The sequence below is a fragment of the Silene latifolia genome, chromosome 3, assembly GCF_048544455.1.
Source record: "Silene latifolia isolate original U9 population chromosome 3, ASM4854445v1, whole genome shotgun sequence".
Classification (NCBI taxonomy): Eukaryota; Viridiplantae; Streptophyta; class Magnoliopsida; order Caryophyllales; family Caryophyllaceae; genus Silene; species Silene latifolia.
The window spans coordinates 85,621-102,700 of NC_133528.1; the positions used below are offsets into that span (position 1 = coordinate 85,621).

General features: G+C 42.2%; 4 protein-coding genes across 4 annotated transcripts; 3 read left to right on the forward strand and 1 right to left on the reverse strand.

Annotated features, from left to right (window-relative positions):
* The first annotated feature begins 273 nt into the window (after positions 1–273).
* LOC141646562 (uncharacterized) lies at positions 274–1,934 on the forward strand. The gene has a single exon (XM_074454433.1). It carries the CDS (start codon positions 621–623, stop codon positions 1,710–1,712), a length of 1,092 nt encoding a protein of 363 aa, XP_074310534.1. The 5' UTR covers positions 274–620; the 3' UTR covers positions 1,713–1,934.
* A 1,961-nt stretch (positions 1,935–3,895) lies between these two features.
* On the forward strand, positions 3,896–5,623 carry LOC141646568 (pentatricopeptide repeat-containing protein At2g21090-like). Its single transcript, XM_074454440.1, has one exon. It carries the CDS (start codon positions 3,896–3,898, stop codon positions 5,621–5,623), a length of 1,728 nt encoding a protein of 575 aa, XP_074310541.1.
* A 131-nt stretch (positions 5,624–5,754) lies between these two features.
* Positions 5,755–7,637, forward strand: LOC141646569 (oxygen-evolving enhancer protein 1, chloroplastic-like). Its single transcript, XM_074454441.1, has 2 exons — positions 5,755–6,222; positions 6,793–7,637. Exons 1-2 carry the CDS (start codon positions 5,983–5,985, stop codon positions 7,546–7,548), a joined length of 996 nt encoding a protein of 331 aa, XP_074310542.1. The 5' UTR covers positions 5,755–5,982; the 3' UTR covers positions 7,549–7,637.
* A 1,132-nt stretch (positions 7,638–8,769) lies between these two features.
* LOC141646566 (zinc finger A20 and AN1 domain-containing stress-associated protein 1-like) lies at positions 8,770–9,688 on the reverse strand. The gene has a single exon (XM_074454438.1). The coding sequence runs from the start codon at positions 9,562–9,564 to the stop codon at positions 9,136–9,138; it is 429 nt and encodes a 142-aa protein (XP_074310539.1). The 5' UTR covers positions 9,565–9,688; the 3' UTR covers positions 8,770–9,135.
* Between the last annotated feature and the right edge of the window lie 7,392 nt (positions 9,689–17,080).

The following is a 17,080-nucleotide window of genomic DNA, read 5'->3' on the forward strand; positions in this document are numbered from 1 at the left end:
CATCGATGTGTCTGTCAAACAAAAGATAAAGAGCTCCTCTATGTTTCATACTCTAGTCTAGTTTGATCTTCGCCTGTTGACTTCAATGAACTTATCTCGGGAGTCATTGTATGCATTAACAACATTACTTTCTGATGAGAAGACCCATAAATAAATGTAAAATGTCTCAAAATTTACCTGCTAGGAAGTAATTTAATGTGAAGACCCACATAAATGAAGGGAAGCAAGCATCCCTAACATAGTGCACAACACAAGGACCCAAACTCTGGACCTAACATTAAATCTCCACATGGGTGTTCTGCCCTCACCACCTTCTTAACCACATCTCCCATATTCAATAATGCTTTCCTTCATTGAATACCATTTACTGTCTTATCTTTTACCTATGTTGCCATTATATTATCAATAGTTCCTTGAGGGTAAAACTGTCTTTCACTATCGCTCCTCATCCCATCCCATATATATATACTAGCCTTTTCATTGCTTGTTCTTCTCCATTAGCCCCCCTTGTTATAGGTGCTCTTTCCATTTAAGAAATCACACTTGATTTTTATTAGGATTTTAGGAAGAAGTAAGTGTGTGTTAACATAAATAATAGTGGAGGGAAAGGGAATTGAAATATGAGAAGTGGGTTTTGCCTTGTAGTTATCCTAGTGGTTGTTTTAACTGTGGTTAATGCTTGCAGGCCATCAGATCGGGCAGCATTACTGTCCATCAAGGCCTCTCTAAATGAACCGTATTTGGGAATATTCAAGTCATGGTCCGGTCCAGATTGTTGTCATGATTGGTACGGGGTGACGTGTGACGATGCAAGCCGGGTTGCTGAGATTAATCTTCGTGGAGAATCCGAAGACCCGATTTTTGAGCGGGCTCACCGAACCGGGTTCATGACCGGTTCTTTATCCTCGGATATATGCAAGCTAGATCGGCTTAGCACCCTCACAATTGCAGATTGGAAGGGTATTTCCGGTGTGATCCCGGAGTGCATCACCTCACTCATCCTCCTCCACCACCTCGACCTTGTCGGGAATAAAATTACTGGTAAGATTCCAAGCCTTATTGGTCAGTTGAAAGAGCTGACTGTTATTAATCTAGCTGATAACGCTCTTACCGGTTCAATCCCTCCATCCCTTGTTAATTTGGGCCGGTTGATGCACCTGGACCTAAGGAATAATAAACTTTCGGGTGAGTTGCCAAGTGAAATGGGCCAGCTCCAGATGTTGAGTCGGGCTTTGCTAAGTGGTAACCAGCTTGGTGGGCCTTTTCCCACTTCCATAGCCAATATTTATCGGTTGTCTGATTTGGATCTTTCTTTGAATAGATTATCGGGTGAAATACCCGATGTGTTCGACAAAATGCCGGTTTTGTCAACTCTGAATTTAGATGGTAACATGATTTCGGGTCAATTACCAAAGAGTCTGTTAAGGTCGAGTGTGAGCATATTGAATTTGAGCAGAAATGCTTTAGAAGGTGAGCTGCCGGATATGTTTGGGCCGAGGTCGTATTTCACAGCTCTGGACTTGTCTTACAACCGGTTAAGTGGGCCGATACCCAAGTCCATATCTTCGGCTGCGTATATCGGGCATTTGGACTTGAGTCATAACCACCTATGTGGACCGATTCCAAATGGGGCTCCATTTGATCACCTTGAAGCCACCTCATTTGCGTTCAATAATTGTCTATGTGGGAAGCCCCTTGGCAGTAGATGTTGAAGCTTTTAAGCGCGTTTTATTTATTATTAAAGCATGTTTATTGCAAATATTAAGATAAACTTTATAATGTACCATCCACCGTCGACCTAATTCTTAATCCTATAGATAAGTACGAGTGTTAATGTCTTTCCTCCGTCTATTTTGTATACCATATATTTCCATAAAATGGCTGAAGTATACTGTACTTGTACTTTGGACGTGAAGAAATGAGAGGCTATTTTGGAATTTTTTTCCAAAATGGGGTTTTATAACAAACAATTTAATGAAATGGGGTGACTTTGAAACTAATTACCCAAAATGGGTCCACGTAGGCTCGGTTTTGACGAGGCTAGGGTCGGATTAAGGTCATTTCAATGAGGAAGCGACTTGAGGGCAAAAGCGCTCGGCCGCTGAGCGACTTAGCAATTTAAAAAAAAAAAAAAAAAAAAAAAAAAAAAAAAAACCAAAACAGTAACTGATGGGAATCGAACCCACAAATTATAACAATCACTTAACAACCCTAACCATAACACCAAGAATAATGTTCTGATTTATTAGGGAGATTTAAATTACATATTTAATATTAATAGCAATAAATGCATTTTGGAACTTTAACAACAATTACTCAATATTTTATTTAAACACTTAGATTTAACATATAACTTTCATTGCTTTGGTGGTTATGTAGTATAGAATAAGTGTCATTTTGAGGATGGTCTTGAGTTCGAATTTGTTCAACAGCGTTTTTCCATTTTTTTTTTTTTTTTTTTTGGCAAAGCCCCAAGTCGCTGTGGGGGAGGACGACTTGAACTCAAATCGCTCACCCCCCGAGCGACTTGCCTTGAAGTAGTATACTACGGTTTGGGTGGACATCAAGTGACACTTTGGGTAAGGTCGTTGAGCGGGACAGCGACTTCAATCCGAGCCTAGCTTCGGTGATGACGTGGACCCATTTTGGGTAAATACTTTGAAACTCAACCCATTTCGTTAATTAGTTTGTGTTTGAGCCCTATTTTAGAAAAAAGTTCGCTATTTTGTGTAGAACGTGTATACGTTCGAACTGTGCCATTTTACCTAACAATTTAAGCTACTGATAGTATTCACAATTTAACCTTATCTTGTCTGACCACTGTGTTGTTTGTTTAACCAAACAATTACATACTAGATCTTTTAGATATTTGCCCATTTCTTCAAATCTTCATATCACATTTAGTATATTTAGATTAGGGGTGTAACCGAGCCGAGCTCGAGTTTACCTATGATTGAGCTCGGCTTATATTGTAAAAATCGAGTTCGAACCTGAACCCGAGCTCTTGAAATCAAGGCTCGAGATCAGCTTATATAATATTTTACGAGTCCGAACCCGAGCCCAAGCTTTGTTTGCGTACAATTTTTTCAAAAATTATTTTAATTATAATGTAATTTTTGATTTAAAAATTCAAATTCAAACTAGAATATTATCTTTTTGTTAGCTTATAATAACAATTATTATGTAGTTTTATCTTATAAACTAATATTTTAATTTATTTATTTTGTTCTTAGATGGATTCGAACTTCCATTAGTCTTTTTAAGACATAATGATCCTACAGGTAAAGATTTAGCCAAAAAGCTTTTCGGTTTTAGATGGTCGTCGAAAACTGCCGTTTTGAAGGTTATTATCCACGATTTTTGGATTGAGAAGACCCCGAAATAAAATGTCTCAAAGTTCGAACTATGGGCCTATAGAAAAATGATTTAGCCAAAAACCTTGGCAATTTTTCCAAGGTCGTCAAAAACCGGTGTTTTAAAATTATTTATTATCCACGGTTTTTGGGTCGATAGTGTTCCAGAATAAAATGACGAGAATTAGCACAACAATCCTTTTATGCTAGATAACAATTAATGGAGGTAATTGAACTTGTATATGTTTGAAATAGAGATCTTTTAGAGACCTTAAAACTATTTTTCGGATAGTGTTGGTAATAATTGACAAAATAAAGTGTATGCTACATTTTATGTTGTTTTTAGATGGATCCGAACATCCATTATTCATTTTAAAACAGAATGGCTATATTGAAAAGATTTAGGTAAAAAGCTTTTCCGATTTCAGAAGGTCGTCTAAATCTAGCATTTTATAGGATATTATCCATGGTCATCAATCAAATAATTTATGAATGAGGATTGAGAACCCAACATCATCAACAATCAATAACATTGGTTATACATGTCGATCAATTATATGCAGTATTTATCAATAATTGGTGAGTGCATCAGAAGCAGAGACCTGAAATTAGGCAGATTACTTCACTCCCGTTTCATTAAAACCTCCTTCATTTTCGACACCATCCTTTCAAATCGTCTTATTGAGTTATACGCCAAATGTGGTTCCATTAAATGTGCCCACAATGTTTTTGATGAGCTCCCACTTAAGAATGATCGATCTTGGAACATTCTCGTTTCTGGGTATTGTAGAAACGCTCTTTTTGACCGTGCATACCAACTGCTCGCTCAATGTCCTCAACCAAATATTGTTAGTTACACTGCTGTCCTTTCTGGTTTATCCCAGCGTTGTAATCACGAAGCATCCTTGTGTTTCTTTAAGAGGATGCAGAGGATGTACAAATACAAATACAATGGGTTGTTCTTGGATGAGTATACTATTGTCACCGTTTTGAGTAGCTCTACTGTTTTACGTGCTGTACAATTGTTGCGCCAGCTTCATGGCGTTGTTGTCGTGCTTGGATTAGAGTTTCATACCGTCATTTGTAATGCTCTGATTGATTCTTACGGGAAACTTGGTTACCCTGATTTGTCTTATCGACTGTTTACTCGAATGGTTGATCGAGATGTCGTGTCTTGGAGCTCCATGGTGTCTGCCTTCATTAAGGCATCGAGGATGGAGGATGCTAGTCGAGTTTTTCATCAAATGCCACTAAAGAATACAGTATCTTGGACCACATTGATAACCGGCTTCACCAAAGAAGGACAAGGAATGGAAGCTCTCAGTCTCTTTGGTGAGATGCAAAAAGACGGTGTGCCACCTAATGCGTTTACTTATGTAGCTGCTCTAGGCGCTTGCTCCGGTTTAGCACTCATTGAGAAAGGTAAACAATTTCATGGTCGCCTTATTAGATCAAACAATAAGGATTCTTTGTTGAATTTATATACCTGTAATGCTTTGATCAACATGTACTGCAAGTGTGGAGATTTGAGATCAGCAAGTGTGTTATTTGACTCGATGCTTGAAAAAGACACAATTTCTTGGAATTCGCTGATAAATGGCTTTGCTCAGAATGGTCATTATAAAGAGTCGCTTGCATTATTTCAAAGGATGATAGCAGTAAGACTAAGGCCAAACAATGTTACAGTTCTCGGGGTGCTTTCTGCTTGTTGTCACACAGGCCTGCTCGATGAAAGCATGCAAATACTGGACTTAATGGGCAAGCAAGGTCTAAAGCCGGAATTACAACACTATGCAATTATAATCGATTTGCTTGGAAGGAAGAACCGGCTTGAAGAGGCTTTGGAATTGATTGAAAAAGCCCCCGGTCCCGGTGGGTCCAATCATGTAGGAATGTGGGGTGCTTTGTTAGGTGCTTGTCGGGTTCATGGTAATGCGGAACTGGCTAAGAAGGCTGCGGACATGCTGTTCATGTTGGAGCCAAGTAATAGTGCTCGATATGTGATGTTGTCAAACATATACTCGGCGGGTAATCAATGGGATGATTCTCGGGAAGTGAGAAGGGTTATGGATGAAAAGGGGTTGAGGAAAGAAGCGGGTTTTAGTTGGATCGAAGTGAAGGATAGGAGACATGAATTTGTAGCGAAAGACAAGTCTCATTGCTGTCAGGAAGAGATATACGAGGTCATTCATTGGTTACTAAATCAAATGTGTGAAGTTGAAAATTCTTCCTGTAAAGAAATAGATCTTGAAGATCAGTTGTTGGACTAATTATTCAAACAAAAGCATAATCAATTGCGGTATTAGTATTAAAATTTCTCCGAATAGAGAGTTGCAAAACAGCAGTAGTGAAAAAGATGGTGTAAGAAGCAAGATATTTTGATGGTTGACGTTTTATCTATTTATCCTCTCATACTGTGTGTAAGAAACAAGAGAGAGTAGTTACTAGTTAGTAGTAAGTAGTAGGGACAAATAGTGTGTGTAAACAAACCAATAAGAGAACACTTCTCATATCTCATACTATATCTCATATCCTATCTCTTTATCCAACACATACTCAAAACCAACTGTCTAATTTCATCTCATGCTCTCTTAGTTCACTCACTCACTCACTCACAAGCAGGTGAGAGATGGCAGCCTCCCTTCAGGCATCTACTACATTCTTACAATCTTCTAAACTTAGCTCTAGAAACACCCTTCTACTCAGGTCTACCCCTAACATTTCCAAGGCTTTTGGCACTGAACAAGCTGCTGGGACTGGGAGGGTGTCTCTCTCACTTCAGTCTCATCTCAAGGACTTGGCTCACCTCTGCCTTGATGCCACCAAGCTCGCTGCCTTCGCTCTTGCCACTTCCGCCCTCATTGCTTCTGTATGTTTCCTACTTGAACATTCCGTTACATACCTTACGTTTGCTTTTCTATTTCTAGTCTACATTATTTGCCCTATGGGATATTTATCATCATAAACTCACTCAACTGTCTACAACTTGCTGTGCCTGTGCAATGTGCATGTATCATATACACTCCGTAATCCTAAAGTTACAGAGTAAATAATAGCAGGGGATGACGCCATGGTACTACTGAAATATTACGAATAAAGTTAATGATCGATGACCCAATGTTTGTAGGAGAATGAACAGTGCACCAATGTTTGTTTTCCAGCCTACTAAATTTGTGGGGACAATCTATGTATGTATGTCAGCTAACATAACTGGCAAGGGTCGCTCAAACTCTGAAACATGCTACTCTAGAGTCTAGACCAGGATTCAAAACCCGCCTGCATAGAACCTTACTTTATGGCTCCGTTGCAAGTATATTATCCATCAAGGTTCTAACTTCTAAGTGAATGCTTCTCTACTAAACTCTATGATAATAGAATCGCATCACTATTCGGATTGATTCGCATCTTTTTCTGTTACTGAAATTGTATTTGATGACAGGGAGCCAATGCAGAGGGAGTTCCTAAGAGACTAACCTTCGACGAGATTCAGAGCAAAACTTACATGGAAGTCAAAGGAACTGGAACTGCAAACCAGTGCCCCACCCTTGCAGGTGGATCCGATTCCTTCGCCTTCAAACCCGGCAAATACCAAGCCAAAAAATTCTGCCTTGAGCCAACCAAGTTCACTGTCAAAGCTGAGGGTGTGAGCAAGAACTCGCCACCCGATTTCCAAGACACCAAGCTCATGACCCGTCTCACATACACCCTTGATGAAATGGAGGGACCCTTCGAAGTCTCGTCTGACGGTACTGTCAAGTTCGAGGAGAAAGACGGGATCGATTATGCTGCTGTCACCGTGCAGCTGCCAGGGGGAGAGCGCGTTCCCTTTTTGTTCACTGTGAAGCAATTAGTTGCATCAGGCAAACCAGAAAGCTTCAGTGGAGAATTCCTGGTGCCGTCATATCGTGGTTCCTCCTTCCTAGACCCAAAGGGAAGAGGTGGGTCGACGGGTTATGACAATGCCGTAGCATTGCCGGCTGGAGGAAGAGGAGATGAAGAGGAGCTTCAAAAAGAGAACGTCAAGAATACGGCTTCATCGACAGGTAAGATTACATTGAGTGTGACCAAGAGCAACCAGGAAACAGGGGAAATTATTGGAGTATTCCAGAGCCTACAGCCATCTGACACCGATTTGGGAGCAAAGACTCCGAAAGATGTAAAGATTGAGGGAATCTGGTATGCACAGCTTGAGTAAGAGTGTGTTTTAGTGTATAATGAATGACAGTATTCAGTATTGGTGTGTACCTCTAAAACTGTGATGAAGGAATTTTTCAGTGTTGTAAATCATCAAGTGTTGCGTATGGTTTGTTTATGTCTGAAATCTGCAAAATTGACGTATGAAACAAACATTCATTCATTAAGATAGTCTTGTATATATAAACGGCACTAATCAATAACCCATTCCATGTTCATGTTGAGACAGCTAACCTGAACTTAAAATATGAGCTGTTGGCTAAGCTGTGATCCTCCTCAATGTTACATACACTCTATAACAATGAATCAATAATCACCAAAATTAAGTAATAAAGGTTGTCCATTAATCAAGTATTATACTATACACATATATAGCAAAACTCATTACTAACTATTACAATATTATTGTCTCAGCTTTCTATAATTTGCATTATACTTAACCAGTAAACTAGATTGTAGAAGGCAAATATTCTGCCTTCTACAATCTAGATTATGATACGAAACTAGCGTTGAAAATGAATGTTTTTAAGATTATGATACGAAACTAGCGTTGAAAATGAAGACATGTAAGGGGTGAAGGCGTGTGTCACAACTCACAAGTCGCATGTAAGCTTGGATTGGATTCAGCAAGTTGGCACCGTAGATGGATGGATATAAGAGGATGGCTGCCACGTCAATAAATAAAATAACTAAAAGGGGTATACAGTAATAGAGTATATTTCAATTATCCGGTACATGAGTCCAATTTGTTTAGAAGCATCAGATACGCAGCGCGTGTGTGTGTTAATTAAGGGGAGAATTAAGGCAGGATTACAAAGAACACAAATAGAGTTAAAAGAGTAAATGGATAGGCGTGATTTGTAGTGGACAATTTGGTCCGCGTAATGTCGAGTGTGCTGCGTCATTACCTCTTGGACGATTCCAAAGGTGACCAATGCCCCTTAAACAAACATCATCAAGTCATTTTCAACTTTTCACTCCGCTTCCTTCTTATTAAGCCATCAACTTTGAATTCTACTTTCTTTTTATTTCTTTTTTTGAATTCTAATAAACTAAACAAAACAAAAGAGGGGATAGATAGAGATGAAGGCATATACATACTCTCATTCATGCCTACCCTCACCATTCATTGAATTTGTGTTGCCTCAATTCTACTCCTCTATGCTTCAACTTGACTATACATTAAATAAATAAAACCCATTTTCCAACATATATTGCTAACTTTTTAAATCACCAAGGTTAATTAAATGACTAATTCAATAAAATCTACAAATTACAACATAATCATTTTCAATATAAATAATAATTAAACTAAAAAACAAAAACTAGTATTCTAATAATCAAATCATACAAAATGTTATTTTTTTTTGTGTGTAGCTAAAACACAGAAACAACAAATTAAGAGGAGTGAAAATAATAATCTGAAAAGTCGCAGAATACAATATTGCAATTAGAAAGACAATAATACCCCCCTCCCCTTTGACCCCACCTCATCCCTTCCTAACCAATAATAATTCGACAACATCCACCTCCTACCTAACAAACCCAACACCAAACCCGGTCTCCTTTTTTTTACATTAATTTATTATTAAACCTTTAAGATCTTAGCGGCTCGGACGACGGGGTTCTCACGAGCTATGGCTTCCCGACCGGCGGACTTGTAATCGTAGGAGCAGTCATGGCGATCCGAGTACCTATGGTCGGAGCAAAACAGATCCCCGCAACGGCACCTGAAGCCGGTGAGTCCGACCCGTTTCCTACATCCGGAGCATCGGTTAACCGGCCTCTTAGCGGTGTCAGGTGTTGAAGCTTGATGGGTTGCGGTCCTTTTACGTTCGTCGGTGGGTGGGGAACCGGGTGTATGGGGGTCGGATCTGGGACGGCAGGCGTCCTTCCTGTCTAAACGGGTGGGTTCAGGTCCGATGGAACCGCAACCGGTGGGGGTGGAGAGAGAAAGAGGTGATTCAGCTGGAACTTGGAGCTCCAGGGTCTCGTCTTTCTCTCTATTCTGTGCCATCGTTTTTACCTTTTTTTATTTTTATTTTTGTTTGTTAATTAGATAAAATTAAGTAAAATAATAGAGAAAAAAAGGAAGAGGAAATGAAGGAGAGAAGAGGAAGGAAGGAATGGTAAGAGTGAATGAAGGGAAGAAAGAGGAAAATGCGTATAAAGTAGAGGAGAAGGGAAGAGAAGGGTGGAGGGGGGGTTTTAAAATAATTAAAGGTCGGCAAAATGGGAAAGGAAAGGAAGAGAAAAGAAACCCAAATAATAACACAAATTCTCATGAGATGATATATCCGTCACAAGTTGAAGACGGATATCATTTTACCTCACAAAGTACCCACTTTTTCTCTCTCTGCAACACTATTTATGTGGTCCCCTTTCTCCACTAACCCATTTTGTTACCAATTTATCTCACAAAATATCCGTCACAAATGGTAACCCGTCATAAGAGAGACCAATTGAATAATAATGTAGTAGGACTGTATGAGGGAGGTTGATTTTGATTTGGTTATCTAGTAGTGTTAAAATAAATAAGAGAGGCCACATTTTAAGGCAGGCTGGCTGGCTGGCTACCATTGTACTATCACATGTTGTTCAAGTAATGGACATATGCCCAAATGGCTCATATGGCTTTCACATGACCCCTCCCTCACAACTCACTCACAACTGCTAGTAGTATGTACCTCTCCATTTTCAGATACCACTTGCCTTGCATGCCTGTATGCTACCTATTCATTACCGAGTATTTTACATTTTTACTGCATCTTCTTCCCTTTAGATCTACGCATCTTACGTTATGTAAACATAGATTTTCAGGTTTTTTTTTTCTTTTTTTTTTTTCGTCACGTGGTAGTACCTCTTATTATTTATTTTCTGAGTTTTATTTTTAAATTTTTGAGTTTTATTTTAGTATAAAGTTTTTGAGCACATTTACTAAAATATTACACTAAAAAAATATAATATTGCTCAAAAACTATATTTATAAATGGTAATATGCTCAGAAAAAATGTGTATATGCTCAAAAACTACTAGGTCTAAGGTACTACCTCAGATGCGTAATCTTTTTTCTCCACTATAAACCATATTCAATTAATACCACACTAGTATAGATCCCGCGTCATTGCGTCGTATATATAGAGTTTTTATTTTTAAGGTACTATTTAAATCGACACCTCATTAATATTTAATATTTCGCTCTATTGTATTTGATATGAAACAAAAAAAAAATTGAAATGAAAAACTAATCAAAAAGAATTGAGTAAAATTATGCATGAAATGTGTATTTTTATCAAAGTATTTTTTTTTACCATAAAACTACGGATTTTATTTTATAATTCTCCAATATTTTTAATGAACTATTTTCTGTCACGAACCTAATAGTAAGCATGTGTTAAGTTATTTTCTAAAGTAATCATTATTGCATTATGAAAAATAACAGTTTATAATCTATAGTTTAATTTTAATTTTATTTTATAACAATAGATAATACAATACTCTATTTTTGTTTAAAATTAAAATATGTTTTCTTTCGTGAATTCTCACTCCAGTAATCGCAAACCCATACTTGACGTTATGTGGGGTGTGGCGAAGAGCGGAGTTTGAGGTCCGAATTGCAGAGGCTGAAGCTATGCCCGTGAGACTTCGAATGGCTAGGAGGAGGGGACACCAACATATCATCATGGAGACGGAATGCAAGGAAGTTGTCGAGGCTCTGCAGCTGAGGAAAACAGGTCGGAATGAATTCTTCGCCGTGATAGAGGAAATTTTTGAGCTTTGTGACGGTTTTACGCAGGTGGTCTAGTCTTTTATTAGTACAAGTAGTAATAGTCTGGCTCATGAACTATCGCACTTTAGTCCTATCGGTAGCGAGGTGGTGTTTGATATTACATCAATCCCACGTTGTATTGCGAACTTTGTGATTATTGATCGTATTTATAGTGAGTAATCCCTTGGGGTTCTTTCAAAAAAAAAAAAAAAAAAAGCTGTATTAGTGGTTCTGTTGTTGGACGACATCATGACAAACAATAGGTCTTGGTATAGACGGGTGGAGCGTATAGACGGGTAAAGACCTCTAATAAAATGGGTAGGGGGGACAAGGTGGGGCACCCCCCATGTGCTTTCCACTTTATGGCAAATGGGTATTTTGTGAGGGGAAATGGTATCCGTCTATACATATAGACGGATAGTGTCCGTCTATAATGAGAATTTGTGCATGACAAACACATAAATATATAATGCCACTTGCACTAGAGCCGAATGCCCGGATCCCATTTGGATTAGCACACTCAAACATACAAATTCTATTACTTAGTTTGAGCGGTGAAAGATTTCAATAAAAAAAAGGTGGTAAATCTGAAAAATTTTCTGAAATCTAAAAGGTTAACTATTAAAATAGTTGAAAAATTAAAAAATGTTTGCACATTACTTGAAAAGAATATAATAATAATAATTTAATTTTATAGACTGAATAGGTGAAATAGGAATATAAAATCAGTTACGGAAAAATAAGGTAGCTAAAATCAGTTACGGAATATAATAAAATGTTTGCAAACCACCGTAATACACTACTCTAGGTAACATTTCATTTCAGGTAGCTTATTTGTTTAAATAGATTCTTTGTCAAAGACTTACAGAAAAATAAGATAACTAAAATTTTGGTCAAATAAAAAGCTACTTTGATGAAATAAGCTATCTCAATATTTAAATTTATAATTTTACGTTTATATCTCAATATTTATGGACACAGGTTTTCCATAACAAATACTCCTAGTACTCCACAGTTTACTAATAATGTTCAGTCTACAAACTTGACCCTAGAAATTAAAGAATTTTCTGCTAATCTAATTATTGTCATCAATTTCCTTTCACAACTATATGGTTAGCTAGGTGATGATATTATTGTTCCGGGTGTAATTCCAGAGCAAGTATCGTTACCACCCGTGGCTTGTAGAATGATGTCTTGAGTTAGATTCTCCTTTGGTTTTATTCGTTCCTCTCGGCCTCTCTCGCAACAATGAACGAGGCGAGGGCTTGGCTTTTTGCCAAGCGTACTCACTCCGACGCCCCAAGTCGGTAAACTTAAATGTATATGTTGTATGCTAATTGGCTAGGAATATATTGTAGAGAGATAAGGAAGATTATCTGGGATGAATAGTGTATTTAGGTTAAGTTGTGTATTTACGGATTGGATCCCATCCTCGATGAAGGTTGAGGAGTATTTATAGACTTCACCTTTTGTCACGTAGTGGCCAAGTGGCCAAGTGGCTAGCGGTGGAAAGGCGATCTACCCCTCGGCCGAGGTTTCTATGGCGGGCGGCGGGCCCTGTTGACTCACCGCCGAGGGGTCTTGGATGTGAGTACGCGGGTATGTGTCCATTTGGAAGGTTGTCATGCCGAGACCGGCCGACCCCGGTGATGATTCTCATCGGCCAGGGTGTCAGGTCGTTGACTTCTTTGTGGACATCTTTGACCTTGCTCAATATGTTGACTTGGTCAGCGGTGCAGAATATGCCCCATCAATTTGCCCCCAGCGTAGTCTATGCCGTGGTATGGGCTTCGATGTACGTCTGAGCGTATATTCTGCGCAAGTAGCTTGTAGAAAATTTTCCTGCATCGGCTTCTTCTGCGACGACTTCTTCTGCTCTGCCTAGTCTTTCTTAGGCCGTACCATATCCCCCCTCCACATGGATGTGCATTGGGCATCCGATGTGGAAAAGAAAGGGACGCTGGCCGAGACCGGGGTTGAGACTGCTGGTTTTGTTTGATTGCCCCCGGCCGGCGGTGTCTAGTTTGGTCGATCATGTGGCCGGCGGAGAAAAGGTGCATGGGAATTTGTTGAGGAAGGTGAATAGGCGGAGAGCTTTGAATAGGCGTGTTGAAGACGTTTGGTCACTGTTGCATTGATTGACACAACTGTTGCAACGATTGACATCCCGTGGTTGCATGTCCAACACGTGTCTGCATGCTGATTGGTTGACGCTTCATGGGCTGCTCTCTGATTGGTCTTGCCTCATGGGCTTTTCCCTATAAATAGGGCAATTGCTCCGAAAAATTGGCCACCAATTTCATCCTCCAAAATTTCCGTCTCTCTAAACTTCCAAGGGTTTCCTTTTCTAATTTCCAGAGTTGTTACTCCGGCGAGCGTTTTCTTCAAGGTAAACAAACAAACTTTCCAATTTTTAATTTTGTAATTTCATTGTAAACATGTCTTCTGCCGACGCCGGGCCTAGTAAGCCGGGCCGTAGGTCACCTTCTCCCGAGGTCGATCCTCGAATTCTGGAGGAATGGGAGGATGATTCTGATGTCGATGATGACGCAGAAGATTTTGGTGACGATGCTGTGGAGGCTCGTCCCAACAACGTGAGGAAGTACGTTATGGATCACGGCCTTGCTTGTAAAGTCCGTCTTGACTGTACTTGGACCCATAAGTTAGCCCGCTGTTCCGGTGAGATATTTTTCGAGAAACATTTCTTCTTCGGTGAGGGCTACGAAATCGTTATCCCGGAGGAGGGTCAGGCTGTCTGTTGCCCTCCACCGGGCCACACCGGCGTATATATGCGACATTTGGAGTTTGGGCTCCGATTTCCGCTGAATGGGTACGTTGTGGCCATCCTTAAGGCCATGAACGTTGCCGTTGCCCAATTGCACCCGTTGGCCATGAGGACCATAATCGGGTTTGTCTGGCTTTGTCTCTTTCCGTTATTAATTGAGTCTCTTATGTTCCCGCCTCGGTTTGGCCGAGGCAGTCTAGAGTGCGTGTCTCAATTGTGTTAACGCTTCCAAGGCATCTTGATCGTTTCAGCGAGTGTTAACCGCGCTGGTTATAACCGTCGCAGTGTCTGCTTCCTTAGGGTGCATGCCGCTCTTGTCGATGACGACGTGTGGAGTCGTCTGCCGTGGCGTCTACTACTTGGAGTGATCGCGACGGCGCCACACCTCTTGGGGTGATCGCCGTGGCGTCTACTACTTGGAGTGGCTGCGACGGTGCCTGTTTCTTGAAGGAGACTCCTGTGGCGTCTACTACTTGGAGGGCTGCGACGGCGTCACACCTCTTGGGTGACCGCCGTGGCGTCTACTACTTGGAGTGCTGCGACGGTGCTGTTTTTCTTGAAGGAGACTCCGTGGCGTCTACTACTTGGAGGATCTGCGACGGCGTCACACCTCTTGGGGTGACTGCCGTGGCGTCTACTACTTGGAGTGACTGCGACGGTGCCTTTTTCTTGAAGGAGACTCCCGTGGCGTCTACTACTTGGAGTGACTGCGACGGCGTCTGTTTCTTGAAGGAGACTCCCGCTTTTGTCGACATGACAGTGTGAGTCGGCGTCTGCTCCTTCCTAGTGATTACGGGAAGAGCGCACATTCTGATGGAAGACTTGGATGATTTTTCATTTAGGTAAAAACATGCGCCGGGGCGCCCACAGCTATTTTGGACACCTCCGACGTTACATGGAGTGTTCCCGAGATTTTCCGGCGTCCTAATGGCCCGTTGAAGGCGTACCTCCCCAGTTAGACGCTAGTTACATCCATGAGGTCGCTCTCCTGTTGTAAGGATAGACCTTTCCCTTTCTCCGATTTCTTTGCCACCTTAAGGGATTGCATGTTGCATCCTCTGGCAGCTATCTGGGCGTTCACCACCTCGTCATTCTCGTCTTTGGTGACGAGCTTATGCGCTTCCCCCCGGTCCGAGACGTACATCAATGTTAGGGCCCGGATGGACATTACTGCGTCCGTCTCGCTCAGAGTGACGCGGCCTATGAGAACGTTGTAGGCGGATGAGCCGTCGATGACCACGAACTCAGCTAGGACATTCTTGGCCGCATTCCTTTCGCCGAACGTTACGGAGTCGATTGATCCAGTGGTACCGGTCCGGCCCCCCAGAAATCGTATAGCGGGTTGGTGCAGGGGCTTAAATCCTTGACCTTCAGGCCGAGGCTGAGGAAGCACTCCCTGAACATGACATTCGTGTATGCGCCTGTGTCAATCAGGCACCTTTTGACCAGGTGGTTGGATATGTCCAAATTGACTACAAGTGGGGGTTGTGAGGAGCGATGACTCCTTCGTAGTCCTTTCTTCCGATAGTTATGTCGGGGATGTTGGAAGAGGGGGTGGCTGTGTTGGGCACAAAGTTGATGGCCTGATAGAGCTCGTTCAGGTGCCGTTTGTACCCATGAGCGGACCCTCCGTTCTCGTGGCCCCCGATGACAACGTGGATCACTCCTATCCGTTCGAAGACGGATTTCTTCTTTGAACTGCCGGCGTCGGTTTTTTGGCTTTTGGCAACGTACTTGCCGAGGCTCCCCTTCCCGATCGGCTCTTCAATGGCATTCTTGGATGCGCGATCGTTGGTTAGATGGCGGTGTGGCGTGGTACTCACGATCTTGGCTCGTGTCACCGTCACTCTTTGATTTTGGGGTCTCTCCCACTTCGGCCCTCGCTTTTGCTCGGGCGAAGACTTGGCGGGCGATACGACGAGAGGGGTTTTATCGTTATACCGCCTCCGGTGGTACGTTCCCGAACTCCACCGGCGCCCGCCGAGTCCGTTTCTGGCAGATTTGTCGGCCGTGACCTATTATTGTCACGGCGTCTTTCTTCGGACCGTGACCCATTGTTGTCACGACGTCTTTCCTGCGGGTTGTCCTCTGGCGGCTCTTCTTTCCGAGTGCTCGGCCTCGCTCGGGCCCACCACGTCTTGTGATAGTCTTCTACCTTGATGGCTTGGTCGGCCTTCTTCTGGCGGCATCAAGCCCAGGCCTCCGCACTTGATGAGCTCATTTTTCAAATCTCCTCTTGGGAGGCCTTTCATCGGCGTGAAGGCCGCCGATTCGGGATTAATCTCCCGAATCTGTTGGACCTTTCCGTCGAACCTCTTCATGTAGCTTCGTAGAGACTCGCCCCCTTCTTGTTTGATAGTTAGGAGGTCCGATGTCTCCACGGCCCTTCTCTTGTTGCAAGAGTACTGGGCTAGAAAGGCGTCCCTTAGGTCGGCGTAGTAGTACACCGAGCCGTCGGGGAGCCCCTTGTACCAACTTTGAGCCATCCCATGCAATGTCGTTGGGAAGACTCGGCACCATACTTCATCGGGTTTTGCTCCCATACCGACATGTGAGACTCGAAAGCCTCGGCGTGGTGGTGGGTCACCCTCTCCTTTGTATGATATGGGTGGCAACTTGAGCTTAGTTGGCACCTGGACTTCTAGGACGTAGGCGCCGAGGGGTCTGTCGATCACATGCCGGACGACACGTGGCGATCGGCTCCTCGCATTCCTAGCCCGACTCCTCTCCTCGTAGCGGGAGGGACTCCTTCCCCGACTCGGCGAGTCGGGCTTCTTCTTCTCCGACTCTGATGGGTCGGACTTCTTTCATTCCTCCGGAGTGGGCCTCGTGGCTGCTGCGGTGACGCTGTCCCCCCGCGAGTGCGGTCGGGACTTATGTCCATCACCAGCATTCTGGGCTCCTCCGGTGTTTCAACAGGGCCAACCTCTTCCAGTGCTCCGTTCAAATCTCTTGGAGTCACGTTCGGGCCCTGGTCTC